We start from the raw sequence: 19,480 nt of genomic DNA, 5'->3' as shown, positions 1-19,480 counted from the left end.
CTCAATGATGATCTATGAAAAGCCAACTGACATTTACTCCTGAGGTGCTGACCTGTTGCACCCTCAGCAACTACTGTGATTATTATTATTTGACCATGCTGGTCATTTATGAAAATTTGAACATCTTGGCCATGTTCTGTTATAATCTCTACCCGGCACAGCTAGAAGAGGACTGGCCACCCCTCATAGCCTGGTTCCTCTCTAGGTTTCTTCCTAGGTTCTGGCCTTTCTAGGGAGTTTTTCCTAGCCACCGTGCTTCTACACCTGCATTACTTGCTGTTTGGGGTTTTAGGCTGGGTTTCTCTACAGCACTTTGAGATATCAGCTGATCTAAGGGCTATATAAATACATTTGATATTGGACTCGTTTTACTGTGGATATAGATACTTTTGTACCTGTTTCCTCCAGCATCTTCACAAGGTCATTTGCTGTTGTTCTGGGATTGATTTGCACTTTTCACACCAAAGTACGTTCATCTCTAGGAGACAGAACGCGTCTCCTTCCTGAGCGGTATGACGGCTGCGTGGTCCCATGGTGTTGCGTACTGTTGTTTGTACAGATGAATGTGGTACCTTCAGGCGTTTGGAAATTGCTCCTAAGGATGAACCAGACTTGTGGAGGTCTACAATGTTTTTTCTGAGGTCTTGGCTGATTTCTTTTGATTTTCCCATGATGTCAAGTAAAGAGGCACTGAGTTTGAAGGTAGGCCTTGAAATACATCCACAGGTACACCTCCAATTGACTCAAATGATGTCAATTAGCCTGTCAGCTGTTTAAAAGGAACAGGGAACTTAGTGTATGTAAACTTCTGACCCAGTGAATTATAAGTGAAATAATCTGTCTGTAAAGAATTGTTGGAAAAATTAATTGTGTCATGCTCAAAGTAGATGTCCTAACCGACTTGCCAAAACTATAGTTTGTTAACAAGAAATCTGTGGAGTGGTTGAAAACTCTTCCGAACTCTTCCGAACTTCCGACTTCAACTGTAGGTACCGATACGATATGTATTGTGATTCTGTATGTGTCACGATTTATCACAATTCTATATTTATTGCGATTTCGATACTGCTACAGAGGGAAAAGAAAGAGCCATGAGAAAACGAGTTTTGATCAGTCATAATGAAAACATGTTGGCTCACCAAGATTGAGGCCAAGCCACAGAAATACCAGAGTTTTGACAGCCGACTAGCGCAAGTTGATATTACCTATCTAGCAGAGAATCGATACTTGGAATATATCGTCAAAAATATTACTGCGATACTCTACTGTATCGATTTTTCCCCTCATCACTACTAAAGCCTAAAAGGATGAAGTACAGTAAGTCAGCTAGTGCCCTCTCCTACTCCCGGCAGCCACGTTGTGTGCGGCGTACCTTCTGGAAGTCGTCAAACTTCTTCTGCAGCACCTCCACCTGCTCCAGGTCGGAGCCCACCTCCTCGTTGGTGAGGGCTCCCTCCTTCTCGTTGATCCACTGCTGCAGTTCGTTAGCCTCGCGGAACAGCATGAACTTCTTGCAGCTCTTTTCTAGCATGTCCTTGCGTTTCTCGCCCAGCTCCAGGAGAGTGCCGTACCTAAAATTACAGGATGGAGATTTTAGAATCCCCTTTGTGTAGAGCGAGAGAGAGAGAGCGAGCACTGGAACCAGTCACAAGGACCACGACATTAAAATGGGTATTGATTGAGGGACTGGCAGGAATGGCAGCGTTGCTCGTGGGAATGCGTGGTGACTTCACAAACATGACACCTAGAGGGACACTCTGGTCCTACTCACAGTTCCTCCACCTGCTTCATGCGTACAGACACACTGCACGCCTCCTTTGCGCCCGGCCTACTCAGTCACAAACATGACATGCGCAGGCAGGCATTAGCAGTTAGGGAGGGAAACAGAGGGAGGGAAACAGAGAGAGAGAGAGAGACAAAGGCAAGGCCGTTAGTGACAGAAAAGTTTAAGTGCTACTGGCTCACTGGACTGTTATGATAAGGAAGAGACTAAGAAAAACAGACTGAAAATTAGAGAGAGAAAAGAGGCTAATTGTTAATTAGCTAGGATAAGATAGGAACGTACATTTGTTAAAAACAGTTAATTAAACCAGTCGGGTCAACAGGTTAAGTTAGAGGTAAAAAGGTGGTAAAGAACTACAGGAGTGTACTGAAGATGAGTACTGGGGCATGTAAAAGCAGAAGTCAGAAATTACAGTGTGAAGAGGATGGTAATTTGGAAGTGGGTTAGGTAGAAGTGGGTTAGATAGGAGGCCCTTACTGGTTCTCGATCTGGTCCTGGCGGAGGCCGATGCTGCCCTGCTCGTCCAGCAGGTTCTCCCTGGAGGAGGACTGGGTGGGGTCTAGCTTCTTGACGTAGGCCGCTGGCACAAAGCCCTGGCGGTCGTTCACCTCCACCTTCCACCAGTCCTTCAGCAGGCGAGAGAGGGCAGGAGAGAAGACAAGAATGTTATTTTTGTCCCCCATAAAGGATGAACATGCATCCCATTCAGTTCGTACTATCTTGCTTATACCTATCAAATTATTTCCGTTCTTCATCAAGTGCCTGATCATGGGTATGGGCTAGCAGCAGTTATTTATGGACCTGGCCCTGCTTGGAGCAAGGCTTTTGTTCATCTCGCTAAGATGGTAACTTTCTTTTATTATACAATTTGTGTGTGTGTGCGAACACACACACACACACCTTGTTGGTGCTGTTGAGCAGGGTGAGGATGTCTCCCTTCTTCATGGTGACCTCACGGGGGCTCTTCTCCTGGTAGTCATAGAGGGCCAGCACCAGCTCCTTGCCAGTCTCATCATCGGTGGGCGCAACTTGTTGCTGTAGGTGCAAAGGAAAAAAGTATTAAAGGTGCAATCTAGACAATAGCAACATGAAAATATCCGTTTATGTCTATAATAGACCAGGAGTAGTAAAGAAATTATTGATTTGTTGGGACTCTGGTTCTCAGATGTTTACAAAGACGGAAAAATAGTTGAATTGTTCATAGAATGTTAGCTAGCTAGTTTAGGCATTTATAAAAGTTGTAAAATGGTGCACATTCATTTCACGATAAGACTAAAGATGCAATGTGGGTTCCAGACTTACCCTGCAGGATTGGGCCTGCTCCTTCAAAGCCTGGATGCTGCTGCCATAAGCACTCAGGTCAGACATCAGGGCTTCGTGCTTCTTCAGCAGGGCCTCAGCCGAATCCTCATCCTTGCCATAGTCGGGACTGCCCACAATGGGCTCTTTCTCCCTCATCCAGGACTCTGCCTCGTTGGCGTCGGCGAAGTACTGCTGTGCCTGCAGCGAGTCCTCCAGGTCCTGCCTGCGCTGCCCGGCCTTGCCTTTAAGGGTGTCCCAGCGGCCGTTCAGCTCCCCCAGCTTCACCTTAACCTCCTCCCCAGCAAAGTGGCCTGGTGGGGACCACAGGGAGAGGGGGGTTGTTTATTTGCAGTGCCTTAAGAAAGTATTCACACCCCTAGACTTTTTCCACATTTTGTTGTGTTACAAAGTGGGATTAAAATGGATTGGTAATTTAAAGTATTCACAGCCCTGAGTCAATACCTTTGGCAGCGATTACAGAATCAGAATCACCTTTGGCAGCAATTACAGCTGTGAGTATTTGAGTAAATTTCTAAAAGAGCTTTTCACACCTGGGTTGTATAACATTTGCCTATTAATCTTTTCTAAATTCTTCAAGCTCTGTTAAATTGGTTGTTGATCATTGCAAGACAACCCTTTTCAGGTCTTGCCATTAGTGGCAACCCACCTGTTGAGCCCCACCTGTTTAGCAAACAAATAATAATAATTAAAAAAAAATCTGAGTCAAAACATGGTCTCTTTTTTGCTTTCTTGAATAAGGCCGCTCCAAAATGCAAGTGTTTCAGCCTAGCTCAATGCTTTCTGTGGTGGTGGGGCAGCCAGTGGAAAATACGGAGTGTAGGGATTGGTAATGTTCTGCAGTTGTGCCACTCATGAGGACACAACATCACCACAAAATCTACTGGGGAGCTTGAAAATTCAAGCCCCTTGGGTGCTGCCTGCCATAGATTTACATTAGAAGTGCCCATCCAAGAAGGCTTAAGGTCATTGGCCACAGATCAAATGGACATCAAATCATATCTACCGTAGCTTTGATTGGACTGATCATGTTAACATCATACTTTCAAAATCTTAGCTAGCAAGCTAGACGCGCAGTCATCATGAATCAAGTCGGCAATCTTCTGGCAAATTCTTTTGAATCCCTGTCATATGAAGAGAAATATTACATAAAACGTATCGGTGCTCCTCAGCCATTATACATAAACATTACACAATAAGTTGGAAATCGCAAATTCAACAGTGAGTGGTTTGGAAGGAATCAGTGGCTAACTGGAAGCATTGCAAAGCAATCACTAGCCTGCTATTCAGTGGAGTGGGTCTGTGGTCCAATTCTGGGTATCTATTCCAAGCTTAAAAAGGATAAACATTCACATGCAACACCATGGGCCAGAAACGGTTGAATACATTGGCCATACTGTCAATCCAACATGACTTCTGCCGTGTTCAAAACAACTGGAAACTCGGAACTCCGACTGGGGAAAAAAAAAAAAAAGTTTCATCCAACTCAGAATTCGGAAACCCGGGTCTCTTTCTAGAGCTCCGACCTGAAGATCACTGACGTCATGATTCAACCTTGTTTTTTCCCTGAGTTCTCAGTTGTCTTGAAAGCAGCATAAATCCTGAGAATGCCAGACCATGATGACAAAATGTGCCCACGAAGGACCACCACGCCACCTTCCTGTTCAAGTGAGCACAGCACAACAAGGGGAGTCTAAAAATGTATTGTATGGTGCTGCATAAAGGATGTAAAATGCCAGGGAGATATGTATACTGTAGCTAAGAAAGTAATAGTAAGTGTATGTTGTGTAGTAAGCTGTTAGTTGCCCATGTGCCTCCCTATTAGGGTTTGGTCCCTTTCCCCCTCAAAACTTAGACTTCTGTTCTGACTTGGTGGTGCACATGTAGCCTATAGCCTGTTTTAGAGAAATCATTGAATATTGTAAGAGCTTTCATTGTCTGGTTATATGGCCCCTTTATTTATCCTACAGTTTTACGGGAGAATACTGTAAGAACGGCACGTTCTGAATTCTGTCGCTGTACATTTCAAAAGTGCTCAACAAATACAGTACCAGTCAAAAAAGTTTGGACACCTACTCATTCAAGGGTTTTTCTTTATTTGTACTATTTCCTACATTGTAGAATAATAGTGAAGACATCAACACTATGAAATAACACACATGGGATCATGTAGTAACCAAAAAAAGTGTTAAATAAATCAAAATAGGTTCTTCAAAGTAGCCACCCTTTGCCTTGACAGCTTTGCACACTTGGCACTCTCAACCAGCTTCACCTGGAATGCTTTTCCAACAGTCTTTAAGGAGTTACCACATATGCTGAGCACTTGTTGGCTACTTTTCCTTCACTCTGCGGTCCAACTCATCCCAAACCATCTCAATTGGGTTGAGGTCAGGTGATTGTGGATGCCATGCCATCTGATGCAGCACTCCATCACTCTCCTTCTCGGTCAAATAGCCCTTACACAGCCTGGAGGTGTGTTGGGTCATTGTCCTGTTGAAAAACAAATGATAGTGGGACTAAGCCCAAATCAGACGGGATGACGTGTCGCTGAAGAATGCTGTGGTAGCCATGCTGGTTAAGTGTGCCTAGAATTCTAAATAAAACAGTAACAGTGTCACCAGCAAAGCACCCCCACACCTCCTCCATGCTTCACAGTGGGAACCACACATGCGGAGAAAATCCGTTCACCTTCTCTGCGTCTCACAAAGACACAGCGGTTGGAACCAAAAATCTCAATTTGTTCTCATCAGACCAAAAGGACAGATTTCCACTGGTCTTATGTCTACTGATCGTGTTTCTTGGCCCAAGCAAGTCTCTTCTTGTTGGTGTCCTTTAGTAGTGGTTTCTTTGCAGCAATTCGACCATGAAGGCCTGATTCACGCAGTCTCCTCTGAACAGTTGATGTTGAGATGTGTCTGTTACTTGAACTCTGAAGCATTTTTTTGGGCTGCAATTTCTGAGGCTGGCAACTCTAATGAACTTATCCTCTGCAGCAGAGGTAACTCTGGGTCTTCCTTTCCTGTGGCAGTCCTCATGAGAGCCAATTTCATCATAGCGTTTGATGCTTTTTGCGACTGCACTTGAAGAAACCTTCAAAGTTCTTGACATTTTCCAGATTGACTGACCTTCATGTCTTAAAGTATTGATGGACTGTCGTTTCTGCCTTTTTGAGCTTTTCTTGACATTATATGGACTTAGTCTTTTACCAAATAGGGCTAACTTCTGTATACCACCCCTACCTTGTCACAACACAACTGATTGGCTCAAACACATGAAGGAAAGAAATATCACAAATTAACTTAACAAGGCACAACTGCTAATTGAAAGGCATTCCAGGTGACTACCTCATGAAGCTGGTTGAGAGAATGCGAAGAGTGAGCAAAGCTGTCGTCAATGCAAAGGGTGGCTAATTTGAAGAATCTAAAATATATTTTGATTTGTTTAACACTTTTTTGGTTATTATTTCATAGTTTAGATGTCTTCACTATTTTATATATATATATATATATATATATATATATATATATATATATATATATATATATATATATATATATATATATATATATATATATATATATATATATATATATATATATATATATATATATATATAGTAAAAATAAAAGAAAAACCCTTTAATGAGTAGGTGTGTCCAAACTTTTGACTAGTACTGTAGTTATATAGACTGTGTTTGTCCTAGCACGCTCATTAATATGTCTTAATCGACATAAGGGACTCCCTCTTTTCCACTCATTGTCTTCTTATGCCATAGCTTGTACATCTCAATTGTCAGTAGAAACCACATTTGTTTAAGTAAGTCAGGCATAAGCTATGTTTTTTTAAAGGCAATAAATGAGGTTGAATGAAAGGCTCCGCTGATAGCCAGGTGTAGCAGTGGTAAGGATTCACTGCATGGTGCTGAAAAGAAAGCTCTGCTGTTGGGATAGCTTTATGTAGGCCTTAACATTTTGTGGGCGACCTATGTCACCGTTATAGTGCAATTAATGTATTGTTTAGTGGCATGCATCTAAAAAAATATATATTTTTTTGCCCCACCAAGATTTACATGCTAAAAATCGCCACTGCTTGCCATAGATTTTCAAGCAGATTTAAGTCAAAACTGTAACTCGGTCACTCAGGAACATTCACTGTCTTCTTGGTAAGCAACTCCAGTGTAAATTTGCCCTTGTGTTTTAGGTTTTTGTCCTGCTAAAAGGCGAATTCATCTCCCAGTGTCTCCATGAAAGCAGACAATCAGGTTGTCCTCCAGGATTTTGCCAGTGCTTTGTTCTGTTCAGATTCTTTTTTTATCCTGAAAAACTCCTCAGTCCTTAACAATTACAAGCATACCCATAACATTATACTGCCACCACTATGCTTAAAAATATGAACAGTGGTACTCAGTAATGTTTTGTATTTTCCCCAAACCTAACAAATGTTTGGCTGTATTACTTTAGTGCCTTGTTGCAAACAGGATACATTTCTTTGGACAGGCTTCCTTCTTTTCACTCTGTCAATTAGGTTAGTATTGTGGAGTAACTACAATGTTGTTGAACCATCCTGTTTTCTCCTATCACAGCCATTAAACGCTAACTGTTTTAAAGTCACCATTTCCATCATGGTGAAAGGGTTTGGACAATTCATTTCAATTCAGTCAATTCAGGAAGTAAACTATAAATAACTGAATTGAAATTAACCCAAACCTGCTAGATAGTGAAAAGGTGAACAGTTGAAAAAAGGTGACAGTAGGGCCTATGCACGTTTGTATGAAACAACTCACCTTCCTCCACCATAGCCTCTCCTTTCTGGGTGACGGCCTTGATGCGGGGCTCATGGCCGGCGATCTCCGCCTGCAGGGCCTGGTGCTTCTTCAGCAAGTTCTGGACGCCGATCAGGTCTTTTCCCCGGTTGGTGGAGGCGGCGATGGGCTCCTTCTCCCGGACCCAGGTCTCCTCGTCCTCCACGTCCCTGAAGAGCTGCTGCAGCCGCAGGGAGTCTGACAGCTTCTGCTTGCGGGCGGCCATGGGGTCGCGGAGGGCATCGTAGCGCGCCACCAGCGCCTCCTGCTTGCGCTTGATGTTGTCGCCGTCAAAGTGACCGGCTTCCTGGAACTGACGCGCCTGAATGGTGATGCCATCGATGCGGTCCTGGAGAGAGAGGGAAAGTCAGTCAGTCAGCCAACTAACTACCTGGTGGCAGTAAAGGCTTCCGATCTGAAACAGTTCATGCATATATTATGACACATTGTGGCTTTTTTGTTCGTTTTGGTCTTCGGCAAGGGTTTTCTCGGCTGTTCTTGCACACTACATTTTTTTCTTGAGGGATACCGAAGTATGTAGCAGAAGTCTACATCCCTTCGTCGGTGATTGGTTAACAGTAGGGATACTTCAATGAAGTGTGTTGACATTCAACGATAGACTAATCGTTCTCATGCAAATGTTTTCAATTGAGAAATACTACACCATCATAGCTGTAAAATTGTGAGAAAGATCTCCTCTCCAAACACGTCAATGAATGAGACGCTGCGGCGTCTCAAGACGAAGAAACAGTACTATTGACACCTTTTCTTGTTTTTGAAGGGAAGGTAATTTTAAGGGAGTTTGCGAGCACACTAGTTCAGTCCGCCTAGCCGAGTTCGGCTAGGTGTCAGCTGAACCAAATCATGCCGACGCCTTAAGTCAGTCAGCCAGTCTTACCTTGTGCACAGCCAGACCGCATAAGTCAACACAACTATTTGAATGCCTGAATATTATAGACCATAATGATGTCACTGCAACCAGGCTATGGAGGCTACTTGAAGTGGCAGCTCCCATGCATAGAATCTGAGTTTATTTGTGCCTGTCAATCAAAGACACACAGATCAGCTGTCGCTTGAAACCACCAGGCATGGATGGGATTCTTCTGAGGAGATACACTGTCTAGCAGCTGGTCCCAGAGGTAAATGCAACAGTGTCTAAGTAGTTAACTTTTTGGGTCTGAAAACATCTGACCTGGAGGCTACTGGTGATGTTGTTCTTCAGTTACCTGGTAGCTGTCAGTCAGTTATCTTGTAGTGATATGGAAGTCACTGAGCGCATTCGAGCAGATCAAAACCGTGGTGCATTGTGGGTAAATGGTGACTTACTGACCTACAAATGATAATAAGTAGTTATATATGATGCAAGGCGACTTGTAGATCAGTCAGCAGTTGCCTGCACTGTCGACTGCAATGTCAAACAAGCCCTTTACCTGGTGGGCAGCCACGTCAGCCTCCAGCAGGGCATGCTTCTTCTGCAGGTTCTGGACGCTGGTCAGATCCTTGCCGTAGTCATCTGAAGCCAGGTGGCCCTCGACCTCATACAGCCACAGCTCAATGTCCTCCACGTTTCTGTTGAACTGCTGCTGCTGGTTGGCCTCGCGCAGCTTGATGCCTGGGGGAGAGGAGAGCATGGTGAGGAGAGGTTTAGGAGTGGTTGAAATTAAGATAGAAATACCCTTCCTCCTTAAAAAAAGGTTCAAAGGTTTTGTTTCAAATCTTGGGGCGCCAAAATGACCTTGTCTAGTAACTAACAGCTAGTCACATTACAAGATAACAAAAGCACCTTCACTTTGAAACGTTACTCTCCAATAGATGCGGTAGAAGTCAATGAAACTCGTCCAAAATAATGTAAAGATCCCAAATCTCCTCATTGCCCCCCAGAAAATTCTGCCTACATATAGGCTATTGTTAATATGTGTATTTCACACTATGAGTTAACAATCGGAGTATTATGCTTGTATGGATGTCAACCCCAATACATGTTCATGCCATCGTCACCAATCAACTGCATCAGTTAAAAGCGACTTACCACCACCGATTTCTCTAAGCTAGCTATGGGAAAGAGGGATACCTAGTCAGTTGCACAACTGAATGCATTCAACCAAAAATGGGTCTTCTGCATTTAACCCAACCGCTCTGAAACAGAGAGGTGCGGGGGGCTGCCTTAATCAACATCCACGTCACCGGCACCCGGGGAGCAGTTGTTAATGGAGGTTAACTGCCTTGCTCAAGGGAAGAATGGCAGATTTTTCCACCTTGCCAGCTCGGGGATTCGAACCAGCAAACTTTCGGTTACTGGCCGAACACTCTTAAGAGCTTAGCTACCTATGCTACCAGCTTATACGAACGAGTGTTAGCATTTAGCAGTCACTTCTTCTAAACCTGAAAAGTGACTACTTCTAAAATGTTACGCAGAAAAACCAGCCAAATATATCCAAACCTGATTTTAGTAACCACATTGTGGGCGTGTTACAAGGCATCAATTACGATGGATTTGACGAATAACCACTTTGTTAGATCACACTTGTTGAATGTGCACCAATCTGGCGTCCTTCATATATCCTCCATGATCTGCGTTCCATTGACCTTTTTACCGCATCTATTCACTAGCATTGCTGCCATTTTGTACTACATCCACTTGAGGGAAACACAAAATGGCGATCGCTATAATAATAGCCACACACTTCATCCGAATTTCATCTCTCCTCCACTCTCGTTGTCTCACCTTTGAGTTCGGTGGCCTCCAGCAGCTTCTTCCACTGGGAGCTGACCTCGTCCATGCGTACAGACACCTCGTCGGCGGCGTAGTGCTTCCCATCTAGGAGCTCCTGGCCAGACTTCTGCAGAGCATCGATGCGGCTCTGGTTGGCTGACAGCTCCGCCTCGAAGGCCTGGTGCTTCTGGACCTTGCCCTGCAGGTTTGACGGGTCCTGGGGACAACAGAGAGAGCAGAGAGATGGTGTAAGGAACGTGTTGCTATTAGGCCAGAGTACTGTGAATAAGAATCTGTGTGGTTCACTATGGTACTGCATCCTAATGGGATCTCGTAGCAGTCTAGGAGAAAGCCATGTTGAGCATTGAAACCCCATTATAAAGTAGCTAGCTAACTAGCTAAAGTATACCACTATAAAGTAGCTAGCTAAAGTAGCTAGCTAAGAAACACGGTTCCAACCATACCTTGTAGGCTTCGTCGGTGGCCGTCTTCATCTTCTCATTGATCCAGCTCTTGAGTTCGTCCGAGTCACGGAAGAACTGCTGCAGGTGGAAGGAGTCCTCCAGAGCGGCGCGGCGTGACTGAGCACGCTCGTGCAGGGCGTTGCGGCGGCTCAGCAGCTACAGGAGGAAACACAGATAGGGATGACATTTTATACACAACACCCAGAATATTATATAAACAGATAGAGAGTTCAAAGTGCTGCAAACATAGGACACATTCCGGTCCTTATCGTATTCATGTGTATGTGCAGAAGGTTTCCTCTCTGTACTTACAGCATCTCTACGAGTAGCAACATCCTCCTTGGCATAGTGGTTGTTCTGGATCAGTTTGGTGGCAAATTCATCCAGGGCCTAAAGAGAAAGAGGTCAGTGGTTAAGTTTAAGATTTGAGGAATGAAAGCGAATTCTAGATCTATGGTTATGGCTAGGACAGGTACTCACAGTGATCTTCTCCTCCTGAGCGCTGAGGGACTTCTCAAAGTCCTCGTGTTTCTTAAGCAAGGCCTCCACGCTGTCAAGAGAGTCACCAAGGTCCTCGTTCAGAAGGAAAGCCTGGACATACACAAAAAAGCATACTTACTTATTAGGATCACACACCCCACCATTTTGGAGAATAATTTTGGGGTGAGTATATTGTTTATTATTATTGTGTGTGGATGGATATACCTCTTGCTTGCTCATCCAGTTGTCGACCTGCTCTGTGTCCCTGTAGAAGAGCTGCAGGTCCATGCACTGCTCGTACTGCTGCCTGCGCACCTCCCACAGCTCCAGCAGAGACTCCTTCTCTTCAGTCAGGACACCCAGCTACACATAAAAATAAACAAGGTAAAAGGAGGATCAATGAATCTGTGTGGAAATCCATGTTAAAAGTATGAAGCCAAAACCAAGGACAGAAACAACGGGAGACAGAAAGACCAGTCCTACCTTCTCCTTGACCTCCTCTAAGGCGTAGTGTCCGGTGTTGAGCAGGGCCTGACCGGCTTCGTCTGTGGCTTTGAAGCTGTCCTCATGGGCATCAATCTCACCCTAAGGACCACACACACACACAGTAAACATCAGCAACATTGGAGGAAAAACGAGCATCACTGATTGAAGATCTGAGAAAATGTACTTTTCAACTGCTAAAATAAAGTTAATTAATTTCAGTGTGTTTCTGTACCTTGTGCTCCTGGTGGCGGTCGAGGAGAGCCTCGGCTCCGGCCACGTCGTTGGCCAGCTCGTCAGCGTTGATCAGGGCCTTCATCTCCGTCACCCAGCTGGTCAGGTCACGGAAGTCTGCAGTGTAGCGCTGCAGCCTGCAGGGGGCCAAACACACAGACAGTCAGAGAGGGTTCTACATACTTTCAACTAAACAGGGTCCAAATGGCTGGTATAGGAGTTGTTTGACCATGCTATTGTTGGGTGGTCGCTGTGTTGAGTACAGTGGTGTTACAATAACGGTATGATAGTGACATAGTAACGTTACGGTGTTGACACAGTAAAGCTACAGTGTTCGCTGTTAGGGCAGCCAGTGTGGTACCAACCTGTAGGAGTCGTTGAGGTGGGCGTGGCGCTCAGCGGCCAGCGTGCGGATCTGCTCCCAGTTGGTGATGAGCTCGTCCCTCTTCAGGTGGATCTGGGAAGCGTTCTGGGGGTGGGTCTGCTGCAGACGTTCAGCCTCAACCCCCAAAGTGTTGACCTTGTCCTCCAGCGCAGCCAGGTCTCTCTCCAGGCCCTCGTGCTTGCGCAGCAGGGCCTGAACGCTGGCCAGGTCCCGGCCAAAGTCATCGGACGCCATGAGCTGCTCCTTCTCCTTGATCCAGCTGATGGTCTCGTCCACATCCCTGGAGGCCACATAACACATACACCCAGTCAGAAATATACATTTCTTGATTCTCTCAGGTCTTTTGTGGCTTCTCTATCACAGCCACACACACTCCAAAACAGTCCATCCTGGACATACCTGTTGAAGCGCTGCACCTCGGCGGCTCCAAACAGCCTGCCCTGCCTCTGCTGCGCCAGGCCCTTGAGCCTCTGCCAGGCAGCGTTCACCTCCTCCTGCTTACGGATGATGAGCTCCGCCTCGGGGTGAGACTCCTGGATCAGCTTGCCCGCTAGCTGGTTCACTTCGTTCACACGCTCCTCGTGAGCTGCCAGGTCCGTCTGGAACTCCTCAAACTTCTTCTGGAGGACCTCCACATGCTCCAAGTCCTGTCCCAGCTCCTCCGAGGTGGCCATGGCCTCCTGTTAAACACGGCTTTGGATTAGGATAGGTTATCTAGTACGATCCTGTACACATGGCTTAGGGATGCTAATGTTTAGGATAGTTTGTCTTTAGGGTCCTATGGCAATGATCTCCTGTTGGACATGATTTAGGGTAAGGCCATGTTGTCTATTAGGGTCCTGTAGACATGGTTTAGGCCATGGCCTCCAGTAGGTGTGTGTGTGTGTGTGTGTGTGTGACACTACAGGTTGAGACACTGACCTTGTCACTAATCCAGTCCAGGGCATCCTCACACTCGCGCAGGTACTGCACCAGCTTCTGGGCCTGCAGCAGATGAACACCTTTCTCCTTGGTCTTCTGCAGCAGCAGGTCCCAAAGACGGTGCAGCTCCTCCAGACGAGTCTGTTGGGCAGAAAGGGAGACAATTTGCACCACGAATGGAAGCTGATCCAAGACCAATAATCAGCCTCTCAGAGTAGGCGTGCTGATCTAGGATCAGGTCCCCTCTGTCAATATAACCTTATTCATTATGGGAAAACAGGGCCTGTATTCATAACGCATCTCACGGAAGGAGTGCTGACCTAGGATCAGGCCGCCATGTCCATGAGATCTTGTTCAATATGATCCAAAAGTTCAAACTGATCCTAAATCAGCACTCCTACTCGAGACGCTTTATGAATCTGGGCCCAGTACTTGCTGAGGTTGTAGTTTGAGACCAAGATAAATGCTTATCAATGGAACAAAATGTTCCTTTTAGTCACACAAATCATGCACTTTTCATGAAGTATTCTTAAATATCGCATAACCACACAACAAACAGAACACTGGATCTGACAGAAGTGGGGTGGAACCTAAAAGTGAGAGAAACAGAAGAGCCAGGAGGTCGACAGCACTCAAGCACCTACTTTTATATACTCCGCCATATTGAAACTTGAGACTATGGTCTCTAGAAAGTCCGGTAGGGCGTGAAGGACTGAACCAGACATGATCGGGGTTAAAAAGGGTAGATTGTGTAGTTCCATCTTGGTTAAGCATATAGCTCAGCGGACTGTGTGTATGTGTGTGTCTTACGCGGATGGTTTCAGAGGCAAAGTGACCCTCGGAGATCATGAGGTTGCCAGTCTCGTCAAGCTTGATGATGGCCCCAGCGTTGGCCTGCACCTCTGCCTCGAAGGCCTGGTGTTTCTGGAGCTTGCCCTGTGGGGGAGGAGGCATGTTAGCGTGGCACAAAGACTAGTGGACAGGACAGACATACCTGGCCAAGGGTCACAGCAAAGAGGGTTTTATGACGTACTGATAATTCTGTGTGTGTGGTTTTATGGCCACGCTGTTTCATTTTGAATGGCTACTGGCAAGCCTTAAAGCCAGTAAATTCACAACAAGTGGCTTGTGCATCATAAAGGTCAATCAAATCAGGATCTTTACTTCAGTATTCCCTTTTTTTCTATGCCCAGCTTACAGCTCCACCCAAGTCATAATTTATTTTATTAGCCTCAACTGGCTTCCTATCCATCTGCACTGACCTGGAGGTTGGTAGGGTCCTTGTAGTTCTCGTCGGAGGCGATCTGCAGCTTCTCCTGGATCCACTTCTCCAGCTCATCGGCATCGCGGCGGAAGAACTGGAAACGGTACGAGTCCTCCAGCTTCTGCCGGCGCACACCCGACAGCTCCTTGAAGCGCCGGTAGCGGTCCAACACCTGCTGCCGGCGCTCCTGGATGTCATCGGCAGACTCCAGCACTTTCACCCCACTGGTATCCATTCTCTGATAACACAAAAATACAGGGGGAAATTAGGATTTAGAACTTTTTATAATATTACAGGAGTAGCCCATTGTTATCCATAGAAAATAGAATTACTGATGGGCTATGCCTGTTCTAGTAATTATATTTCCGTTGTAGGCTAATCATTAATACTACTTTCATTTGCAACAATGTTTCAGCTGCAACTTATGTTTTCTAGTTGTCAACATTAATAGTTCCTACAATTGGGATGAGTGGATGAGAATGTTAAGATGGCTGCTGGCAAATGCATGAGTGTATGAACAAGATGGCTGCTACCATTTGTCCATCCCTTTGAATAGAACAAAAATAAAATGGTCCAACTGAGCCTGCCATGGTTACGCTAGCATGATCACATTGAGTATTACTTATTTTATTTACCCCTTTTTCTCCCCAATTTCGTGGTATCCAAGTGGTAGTTACAGTCTTGTCCCATCTCTGCAACTCCCGTACGGACTCAGGAGAGGCGAAGGTCGAGAGCCGTGCGCCCTCAGAAACTCAACCCAGCCTGCTTCTTGACACAACGCCCGCTTAACCCGGAAGCCAGCCGCACCAATGTGTCGGAGGAAACACTGACGACCATGTCAGCATGCACTATGCCCGGCCCGCCACAGGAGTCACTAGAGCGCGATGGGACAAGAACATCCCTGCCAGCCAAACCCTCCCCTAACCCGGACGACGCTGGGCCAATTGTGCGCCGCCCCATGGGTCTCCCGGTCGCGGCCGGCTGCAACAGAGCCTGGACCCGTACCAGGATCTCTAGTGGCACAGCCAGCACTGCGATGCAGAGCCTTAGACCACTGCGCCACTCAGGAGGCCCACATTGAGTATTTCTACTTTCCCGTCATCCGATTTCTCTCATCTTTAGGCTTTTAAAAACACAAGAGCTCGTAGAAACACAATACCTGTGGAGGACTTCCAAAAGGAGTTCCAAATATCACACAGTGCAGTTCATTCTTTTCTCTTTCCCAGGGGGCATTTGAACACAGTGCAGCACTTTATGGATCGCTACTCACCACACAAGAACGGATCTAGAGGAAATGCCACGTAACTTTGTGGAAGAGAACCAGACAAGGCTAACTATGCTATGAATTGACAAAAACTCCCCAGTGAAGTAGCCAGCTCCTCTCCAGTCAAGCAGCTAAGATGACAAGAATGTCATGGGGGAGGGGAAATAGGCAGAAATTCCACACAGCTCTGAACAAACAGTAACCAGGCCCCCATGCACAATAGGACTGCGTCTGTCAGCCCACACAGTGGCCCTCACCCCCCTCAAACCCCACCCATCCAACCATACACCAGGGGAGGGTGGAGGCCTGTAGGGAGATGAGTAGGGTGAGGTCAACAGACAGGGTCAGTGTCACCCACCCTGTATTCTTGTCCCCCAGCCTGGATAGTAGAGAGGGGCTGTTAGAGGACCACACTCTGGGTGGCTGTTACTCAGTCACTGCAAGGCAGGCATACCCCAAGTGCTTCCTCTCACACATTAATGGGAATGTGGGGGGTGGGCTACACATGTGGTGCTATTTAAGGAGTGTGTGTAACACCACAAATTCCTGAATTACCATCCAACGATTTAGGCCTTTTAGGCTGATGTAACAGTGAACTGTATCAGCTACATTGCATTCAAAATGGCAAGTTGGACCATTTTCCATCACTGAATATTTTAAATAGACAACATTTTGTTTTAGCACGAGGCCTCCAACCATGAGAACGACTGTAGGATTTTCACGCAAAAATACACAGTACCAGTCAAAAGTTTAGACACACCTTCTCATTCAAGGTCTTTTTTTTTTTCAAACCATTTTCTACATTGTAGAATAATAGCGAAGACATCAAAACTATGAAATAACACATGGAATCATGTAGTAAACACCAAAAAAGTTATTTTAAGTAGCCACCCTTTGCCTTGACAGCTTTGCACACTCTTGGCATTCTCTCAACCAGCTTCATGACAGTCACCTGGAAGGCTTTTCCAACAGTCTTGAAGAAGTTCCCACATATGCTGAGCATTTGCATCTGCTATTCCTTCACTCTGCGGTTCAACTCATTCAACCCATCTCAATTGGGTTGAAGTCAGGTGATTGTGGATGCCATGCCATCTGATGCAGCACTACATCACTCTCCTTCTTGGTCAAATAGCCCTTACACAGCCTGGAGGTGTGTTGGGTCATTGTCTTTTGAAAAATAAATGATAGTCCCACTAAGCCCAAAGCAGACGGGATGGCGTATCGCTGCAGAATGTGGTGGTAGCCATGCTGGTTAAGTGTGCCTTGAATTCTAAATAAATCACTGACAGTGTCACCAGCAAAGCACCCCCACACTTCCTCCTCCATGCTTCACAGTGGGAACCACACATGCGGAGATTATCCATTCACCTTCTCTGTGTCTCACAAAGACACGGCGGTTGGAACCTAAAATCTTACATTTGGACCAAAGGACAGATTTCCACTGGTCTAATGTCCATTTCTCGTGTTTCTTGGCTCAAGCAAGTCTCTTCTTATTGATGTCCTTTAGTAGTGGTTTCTTTGCAGTAATTTAACCATGAAGGCCAGATTCACACAGTCTCCTCTGAACAGTTGATGTTGAGATGTGTCTGTTACTTGAACTCTGCGAAGCATTTATTTGGGCTGCAATTTCGGAGGCTGGCAACTCTAATGAACTTATCCTCTGCAGCAGAGGTAACTCTGGGTCTTCCTTTCCTGTGGCAGTCCTCATGAGAGCCAATTTCAGCATAGCGCTTGATGCTTTTTGCGACTGCACTTGAAGAAACTTTCAAAGTTCTTGACATTTTCTGGATTGTCTGACCTTCACGTCTTAAAGTAATGATGGACTGTCGTTTCTGCTTTTTTTGCATAATATGGACATAATATGGTCTTTTACCAAATAGGGCTACCTTCTGTATACCAACCCTATCTTGTCACAACACAACTGATTGGCTCAAACGCATTAAGGGAAAAAAAACACAAATTAACTTTTAAGAAGGCACACCTGTTAATTTAAATGCATTTCAGGTGACTATGTCATGAAGCTGGTTGAGAGAATGCCAAGAGTGTACAAAGCTGTCATCAAGGCAAAGAGTGGCTACTTTGAAGAATCTCAAATATATTTAGATTTTTTTGTTAACACTTTTTTGTTATTTCATATTTTTTTACGTCATCACTATTATTCTACAATGTAAAATTTACATTTACGTCATTTAGCAGACGCTCTTATCCAGAGCGACTTACAAATTGGTGCATTCACCTTATGATATCCAGTGGAACAACCACTTTACAATAGTACATCTATATATTTTTGGGGGGGGAGGGTAGGGTTAGAAGGATTACTTAATCCTATCCCAGGTATTCCTTAAAGAGGTGGGGTTTCAGGTGTCTCCGGAAGGTGGTGATTGACTCCGCTGTCCTGGCGTCATGAGGGAGCTTGTTCCACCATTGGGGTGCCAGAGCAGCGAACAGTTTTGACTGGGCTGAGCGGGAACTGTGCTTCCGCAGAGGTAGGGAGGCGAGCAGGCCAGAGGTGGATGAACGCAGTGCCCTTCTTTGGGTGTAGGGACTGATCAGAGCCTGAAGGTACGGAGGTGCCGTTCCCCTCACAGCTCCGTAGGCAAGCACCATGGTCTTGTAGCAGATGCGAGCTTCAACTGGAAGCCAGTGGAGTGTGCGGAGGAGCAGGGTGACGTGAGAGAACTTGGGAAGGTTGATCACCAGACGGGCTGCGGCGTTCTGGATGAGTTGTAGGGGTTTAATGGCACAGGCAGGGAGCCCCGCCAACAGCGAGTTGCAGTAATCCAGACGGGAGATGATAAGTGCCTGGATTAGGACCTGCGCCGCTTCCATGAAACCCTACAACCCGTATCCTATGATGCCGTAGCTAACTAGCATCCAATAAAACACGGTTAGCACCAATACTTGGTTACAACAAACTACCAATGGATCATTTGTGTCCGTGTCTAGTTCCTTTCATAACGCAGAAGTAATTAAACGTTGGCTAGCTAACACAAAGTCAGTCCTGCTAGCTACACAAGTGGACTACACAACTCGAAAGTTCAGGGTTTTTACTATTTAAGAAAAACCCTTCAATGAGTAGGTGTCTCTAAACTTTTGACTGGTAGTGTAAATTCAAATGAATTCTATGTCGCCCCAGCCCTAAACCTGGAGTCTTTCTCAGGGCGGCGTTACCTACATTGTGGCTTATCAGGTCACTGTGACCTCTGATACACCCTGACCAGGCCATGGTGGAGGGAGGCCAGTCCAGCTGAACACCATAGCTAGAAAACTCACAGCCCCCTTCATCTCAGGTCAGGACTGTGTGAGCATGAGTCTCTCACCCAATTCCAATAGACCATCTCATACCGCTTTCATACACTGGCTTAAGA

The 19,480-nt window shown here is 45.7% G+C and overlaps 1 protein-coding gene and 1 non-coding gene across 7 annotated transcripts in view; both read right to left on the bottom strand.

The window, feature by feature from the left end:
* LOC115203754 (spectrin alpha chain, non-erythrocytic 1) overlaps positions 1 to 19,480 on the bottom strand; it is an 83,872-nt gene that overhangs the window by 27,267 nt on the left and 37,125 nt on the right. For 4 of the 6 annotated variants that reach the window (XM_029768715.1, XM_029768711.1, XM_029768712.1 and 1 more), the window contains exons 2-20: positions 14,847 to 15,086; positions 14,395 to 14,520; positions 13,585 to 13,725; positions 13,063 to 13,343; positions 12,644 to 12,943; positions 12,280 to 12,415; positions 12,045 to 12,146; positions 11,787 to 11,924; positions 11,562 to 11,672; positions 11,394 to 11,471; positions 11,082 to 11,237; positions 10,630 to 10,834; positions 9,335 to 9,516; positions 7,887 to 8,253; positions 3,086 to 3,396; positions 2,684 to 2,818; positions 2,261 to 2,409; positions 1,772 to 1,828; positions 1,373 to 1,571 (exon numbers count right to left, since the gene is read on the bottom strand). In XM_029768715.1, coding sequence (XP_029624575.1) covers positions 1,373 to 1,571; positions 1,772 to 1,828; positions 2,261 to 2,409; positions 2,684 to 2,818; positions 3,086 to 3,396; positions 7,887 to 8,253; positions 9,335 to 9,516; positions 10,630 to 10,834; positions 11,082 to 11,237; positions 11,394 to 11,471; positions 11,562 to 11,672; positions 11,787 to 11,924; positions 12,045 to 12,146; positions 12,280 to 12,415; positions 12,644 to 12,943; positions 13,063 to 13,343; positions 13,585 to 13,725; positions 14,395 to 14,520; positions 14,847 to 15,083 — 3,411 coding nt within the window. In that variant the 5' untranslated portion in view covers positions 15,084 to 15,086. The remainder of the gene's footprint in view (positions 1 to 1,372; positions 1,572 to 1,771; positions 1,829 to 2,260; positions 2,410 to 2,683; positions 2,819 to 3,085; positions 3,397 to 7,886; positions 8,254 to 9,334; positions 9,517 to 10,629; positions 10,835 to 11,081; positions 11,238 to 11,393; positions 11,472 to 11,561; positions 11,673 to 11,786; positions 11,925 to 12,044; positions 12,147 to 12,279; positions 12,416 to 12,643; positions 12,944 to 13,062; positions 13,344 to 13,584; positions 13,726 to 14,394; positions 14,521 to 14,846; positions 15,087 to 19,480) is intronic. The other 2 variants (XM_029768714.1, XM_029768717.1) reach the window with 1 other exon arrangement.
* Positions 8,869 to 8,992, bottom strand: LOC115204779 (small nucleolar RNA SNORA84). The gene has a single exon (XR_003880452.1). It is a non-coding gene; the product is annotated as a small nucleolar RNA SNORA84 (small nucleolar RNA).

Source organism: Salmo trutta, chromosome 12 (genome assembly GCF_901001165.1).
Source record: "Salmo trutta chromosome 12, fSalTru1.1, whole genome shotgun sequence".
Taxonomy (NCBI): Eukaryota; Metazoa; Chordata; class Actinopteri; order Salmoniformes; family Salmonidae; genus Salmo; species Salmo trutta.
The sequence above is the reverse complement of the archived record's forward strand: the minus strand, read 5'-3'. Positions and strand labels throughout refer to the sequence as shown.